At 40.9% G+C, this 6,000-nt stretch overlaps 1 protein-coding gene across 3 annotated transcripts in view; it reads right to left on the minus strand.

The window, feature by feature from the left end:
- The window catches only part of CFAP299 (cilia and flagella associated protein 299), a 296,430-nt gene extending 290,905 nt beyond the window's left edge, over positions 1 to 5,525 (minus strand). For all 3 annotated transcript variants that reach the window (XR_006104115.1, XR_006104117.1, XM_042469009.1), the window contains exon 1: positions 5,406 to 5,525. Coding sequence is in view for 1 of the 3 variants with exons in the window: in XM_042469009.1 (XP_042324943.1) it covers positions 5,406 to 5,525 (120 nt within the window). In the remaining 2 variants the exon portion in view is untranslated. The remainder of the gene's footprint in view (positions 1 to 5,405) is intronic.
- Positions 5,526 to 6,000: the final 475 nt, after the last annotated feature.

Consider the following 6,000-nt stretch of genomic DNA (forward strand, 5'->3'; position numbering starts at 1 on the left):
TACGGGAGGTGGGGGGGGGGAAGATAGCAAGGCACATTGGATCAACAAGTTTAGCATTTGTTTTCAACCTTTGTTACCCTTCATGTTCTCTCACTGATAATCTGGGAAGCAGAACTCAACATTCCTCTTTATAAAAATCCATTCAGAAAGATTGTTTTTGCAGTGAGTTCTTAATTCACTGCTCCACTGAAGCAGCTAATTATATTTAATATATCTAATTCTAATTCTCAACTTAACCTATATATATCCTCACACCTGATTTTGGTTGTCAGTCTTATGACTCATCTCCTCCCCATTCTACTCTCTAGCCTGCTCTGACTTCCCTTTACATTCTCAATAATCTCCCTAAATATCTCTTGAAAACTCTTGTACCACATGCTTGCCCTTGGACTCTCATTGTTGAAGCATGAAAGGCTCAGCATCGCATATTAGGGGAAAGAAAGAAACTATGGAAAAGGAAATGGAGAATGAGAAACTGATTAATGAAGAGCAGTGACTAGAATATGATGAGCAGTCAAAAGAGCGACAATAAAGATCTGCAAACAATAGTATATGAGGACTTTTTAAATTGATTTTCTCCTTGGAATAGCATTTCTCACACTTGGTACTTTGCTGCTGCGAACCAGAAGCAGCTATTCTATAGTCTCAAAGCAAGGGAAAAAGAATTGTCTATTAGTACTAGGTAAGATATTTAAATAAATATTTAAATAGATAAGAAATTTTCCATACCTTGGCTCAGACATTGATCAGAATGGGAACTGCAGTCAAGAAATAAGAAGGCTGAGATTGGGAAGGGTAGCTATGAAAGAATTAGACAAGATCTTGAAGTGCAAAGATATCAAGCTGAATACCAAAGTTAAGGTTGTTCAAGCCATGGTGTGCTATGGTTGTGAAAGCTGGACAGCGAAGAAAGGTGATAGAAAGAAGATCAATTCATTTGAGGTATGGTGCTGGAGAAGAATGTTAAAGTCACCATGGACAGCCAAAAAGACAAATAAATGGGATCTAGGACAGATCAAGCCTGAATCCTCCCTGGAAGCCAAGGGCCCATTCACATTACCTTTTAACCCGGTTTTGAAATTGATTCTTCCACGTGAAGTTCATATTGGGCCCAATTCTGTCACAATCCATGTTGAGGCATGTACAAGGAAATGCCCCTTAGCGTGGGCTATCGAAATTCGGGCTAAAATCCATCTTTTCTGAAAAGACCCAGTTTCCGTGAAATATGAACTTGCCCTCGATCATGATCGGGGAAAATTCAGGGAGGGATTAAGGTCAGAGGGCGGGTATTCCCTCCCCTCATCCGTGGGGAGGGAGGAGGAGGAGGAGGAGGAGGAGGAGGAAGGAGCTGTGAGAAGAAGGGAACCATGGAGGGCATTCTATAACGGAGCAGGAGGAGGAGGATGAAGGAGCCAGGGCAGCTCAGAGGGAGGGGAGGGTCAGAAGGAAAGAAGAGGAAGAGGACTGACGGGAAATTGGGCTGCGGGGCCAAGCTGGAGGAGGAATGTAGGGAAATCAGGCTGTAGAAGGAACCTCTTTTATTTTTGACAATCTATGTGCATGATTTTTTTAAAAATATATATTTTTATGGAGTACATCATACCAACAAACATCAAAACCACAAAATGGAACAAATAGTATCAACAACAACAAATTACCAAATTCCCATACCATGCAACAACTTTCCTATCCTAAAACACATATAACATATAACGAACCTTCCTATTGCCTGAATTCTTCTTCTTCTTGTTCAAGAATGTAACTGTTTCATCTATTTTCATAACTTAATGTAAGTTAACATTAAGTGCATGATTTTTTTGGGTGACATGTCTGTGTGCTTGCTTGTGCTACTTTCATTTCCTCTTGCTCTTGGATTATTATTATTATTATTATTATTATTTGTGTTATATGCGGATGCTACAGTCAGAATGCCTGTGCTGCATTTCCCTTTTATTCCCAATTGATTCCATGGGACAGTTGGAACTGACAGGTCACTCTCTCTCAGCCTCAGTGGAAGGCAATGGCAAAGCTCCTCTGAAGAGAATGTAAGCAGGAGGAAAAGGGTCAGTTCAGTTCAGGTCAAAGGCAGGGCATGAATGGAGTTCGCATCAGGCACCTCCCCCCCTTTTTATTTTTTAAAATTATTTTTGACATAATATGAGCATGTTTTTTTTCTTGAGGCAGATATATAGATGGATAGAACATGGCTAGCTGCTTGTTCCCTTTCACTTTCATTTGCTGGCTTCCAGCAAAGGGGAAATGTTGCAAAGGGCAAGACTTGCGAATGAATGCTACAATTCGAATATTACATTTGTTGCTCTTGTCAATTTGGCAAATTGGCAAAATGATACATGCTTTTGCTACTGTCTCTAAGGAATTCAGGGGTAGCCCTGAATTCCTTTTAAGAGCAAAAAAAGAATGCATGGCAATCGCATCCTATTCTGGCATTTCCGAGGTGAGGAATTTATTATTATTATTATTATTATTATTATTATTATTATTATTAGTGTAAGATGCATTCTGGGGTGGCAAGGAGTGGGGGATACAGGATACATTAGCTTGCATTTTGGGTTTGAAAATGGGGCCAAGGGCAGATCATAAACTGCACTGACCCAAATGCCCACAACACACACACACATACGCACAAAAATGTGCACATTTTGGTGCATTTTGTGCCTGGCTCTTTTAAAAAAAAAAGGAGAGGGGAAGCACACTTCCGATGCCCCAATGAGTGCTGCAAACGTCACCTATGGCGATCGCTCGATTGACAACAGGCACCTTCATGTTAAACCCGATTTCTGAAGAAGGCATTCGGGTTAAAATGCCCCTCATTTTGTAGTGGGCACTCGCTTACGGAGAGATTCGGGAGGCCCCCCCCCAAATCTGCCCAGTTCCTTCAGGAGCAAAACCACTACTGGGAATGGGGCCCAAGATGACTAAATTGAGGTTGTCATACTTTGGCTACATCATGAGAAGAGATGACTCACTAGGAAAGGCAATAATGCCAGGAAAGGTGGCGGGCAGTAGAAAAAGAGAAAGACTGCATTACCAGATGGACAGATGGCCCTCAGCCTGCAGGATCTTAGCAGGGCACTGGAGGACAGAGGGGCTTGGAAGTGTCTCATTCACAGGATCACCATGAGTCAATGCCAGCTCAAGGGCAGTTAACAATACAACATATCTGATCAGAGAGATGTGACTTTGTTGTTGTTGTTGTTTTGGCAGGAGTGTGTGCTTTTAGTGAAGAGACAAGAAAACAACTGCAAGTTCTCCAGCCATTCAAAATGGCACTGTAAGGCAGGGGACAGTCTTGTGATCTGTCCAGTAGTTAACACAAGGCTCAGGGTTCCTCCAGATGAGGATTTCTTTTAGAATCAACCTGGCTAGCTCATTCATGTTTTATGGCAGGTTGATACGTAGCATTACACATTTGTAATATTCCCATATTTTCCCAGTTGAATTAATACCAAGGAAATAAAATTTTAACAACAAGCATCCGTGGTTTGAAAATACTTTTAAAATATCTGAATTCCCATAGGTGAACCTTGGTTTTGCCCTTGTATATAAGGGACACCATTTTACTATGCCATTATATTTAATGAGACTTGATCAGCCATGGATTTTGGTATCCACAGAAGGAGCCTGGAACCAAACTGCAGGGGATACCAAGGGCCCACTGTATAAATTCCAGATAGCGAACCTTGATTTTGCAGTTTTATATAAGAGACACCATTTTGCTATGCCATTTTATTTAATGGGACTTGAGCATCCACGAATTTTGGCATCCACAGGGGGTCCTGGAACCAAACCCCAGCAGACAACTAGGGCCCCCTGTACCCAGCTCCCTTAGTCTCTCCTCATAAGGTTTCCAGACCCTTCGCCATTTTGGTTGCCCTCGTCTGGAAACATTCCAACTTGTCAACATCCTTTTTGAACTGTGGTGCCCAGAACTGGACACAGTATTCCAGGTGTGGTCTGAGCAAAGCAGAATAGAGTGGCACTATTACATCCCTTGATCTATGTACATCTATTGCATCACTATACTTCTATTGATGCAGCCTAGAATCGCCTTGGTCTTTTTAGCTCTCGCATCTCACTGTTGACTCATCTTCAACTTATGGTCTACTTGGACTCCTAGATCTCTTTCACATGTAGTTTCATTCAGCCAGGTGTCCCCCATCCTGTATCTGTGCATTTCATTTTTCTGTCCTAAGTGCAGTACCTTACATTTCTCTGTGTTGAATTTCATTTTGTTAGCTTTGGCCCAGCTTTCTATTCTATTCAGGTCATTTTGAATCTTGATCCTGTCCTCTGGGGTATTAGCTACTCCTCCTAATTTGCTGTCATCTGCAAATTTGATAAGTATGCTCCCAATTCTGTCATAAAAGTCATTGATAAAGATGTTGAATAACATTATTGAGCACCCTTTGGGTTCGGCCAGTCAACCAATTACAGATCCACTTAACAGGTTCTTTGTCTAGCCCACATTTTACAAGCTTCTTTGCAAGAATGTCATGGGGAATCTTGTCAAAGGCCTTACTAAAATCAAGATATACTATATCCACAGCATTCCCTTGATCTACCCAACTGGTAAGTTTATCAAAAAAGGAGATTAGATTTGTTTGGTATGACTTATTTCTCTGAAACCCATGTTGACTTTTTGTGATTATGGAATTGCTTTCTAAATGTAAGGACTGGTCACTTCTCTCCAGGATGAAGAAGGGGAACCATTCCATTTTAATTGCCACTCTTTGTATGTTTTCGATTGTTTTTAGCTGCTCTGAGTGCCAACTTTTGGGGGGAAAAGCGGGCTACAAATGACTATAATAATAATAAAAATGAGAAAAATAAATAAATAATGAGGTGGAGGAGGATGAGGAGGATGAAATAAATAAATAAATAAATAATGACAAAAACAGATGATAATAATAATAATAATAAGTAATAATAATTACAACAAAAATTAATAACAACAGAAACAAATAATAATAATGAGAAAATAATAATAATAATAATGAGATAATAATAATAAAGAATAAGGAGAAAAATAAATAATAACAACAAAAATAATAATAACAATAATAAATAATGAGAAAACAATAATAATAATACAATACAGGAAGAGGCAGGATATAAATAAATATTATTATTATTATGAGAAAATAAACAAATAATAATGACAAAAACAAATAACAACAACAATAAAAATTAATAATAAATAACGAGAAAAATAAATAAATAAATAAATAACGAGAAAATAGATAATAAATTATAATAATAAATAATAATGAGAAAATGAATAATAATAATAACAACAACAACAACAACAACAACGACCAAAAATGATCTGAAAGAGCCAGGGCACTGCACTCTGCGCGTGCTCAGGGGCCCTCTCTCCGGCTGACCTCCAGGTAGAAGAGGTCCTGGGTGGTGATCTGGGAGTCCAGATAGTCCTCGTAGGTGTTGAACTGGGTGACGATGTGATCCAAGGCAGCCGCGACGTCGTCGCTCTCCACGCCGGCCATGGCTGCTCCCAGCGGCGTCCCTAGCAACCGCCCCTCCTCGAAGCCACGCCCCACGCAACCAATCGCCGCGTGGCCTCGCCGCTTAGCCACGCCCACCGCGGAAGCATAGGCAGCGATTGCCACGCCCACGCCTCTTCCTTACACTGTAGCCCCGCCCATCAGGTAAAGCCCTTTGCAAGAGGCTCAGGCTGCGTCTGCACTGAGGAATTGACCCAGTTTGGCACCGCTTTAACTGCCACGGCTCCATGCTGTACACTCCTAGGAATTGTTGTTTTGTGAACTGCTCTGTCAGAGAGCTATAATCCACATTGACCCCTTACTGTCATGGCTCCAGGCTATGGGCTCCTGGGAATTGTTGTTTGCTGAACTACTCAGCCTTCTCTGTCAGAGAGAGCTATGATCCAGTTTGGCACCACTTTGACAACCATGGCTCCCTGCTATAGGGATTTGTAGTTCAATGTAGCACTCTGACAGA

The sequence above is a fragment of the Sceloporus undulatus genome, chromosome 5, assembly GCF_019175285.1.
Source record: "Sceloporus undulatus isolate JIND9_A2432 ecotype Alabama chromosome 5, SceUnd_v1.1, whole genome shotgun sequence".
In the NCBI taxonomy this organism is placed as follows: Eukaryota; Metazoa; Chordata; class Lepidosauria; order Squamata; family Phrynosomatidae; genus Sceloporus; species Sceloporus undulatus.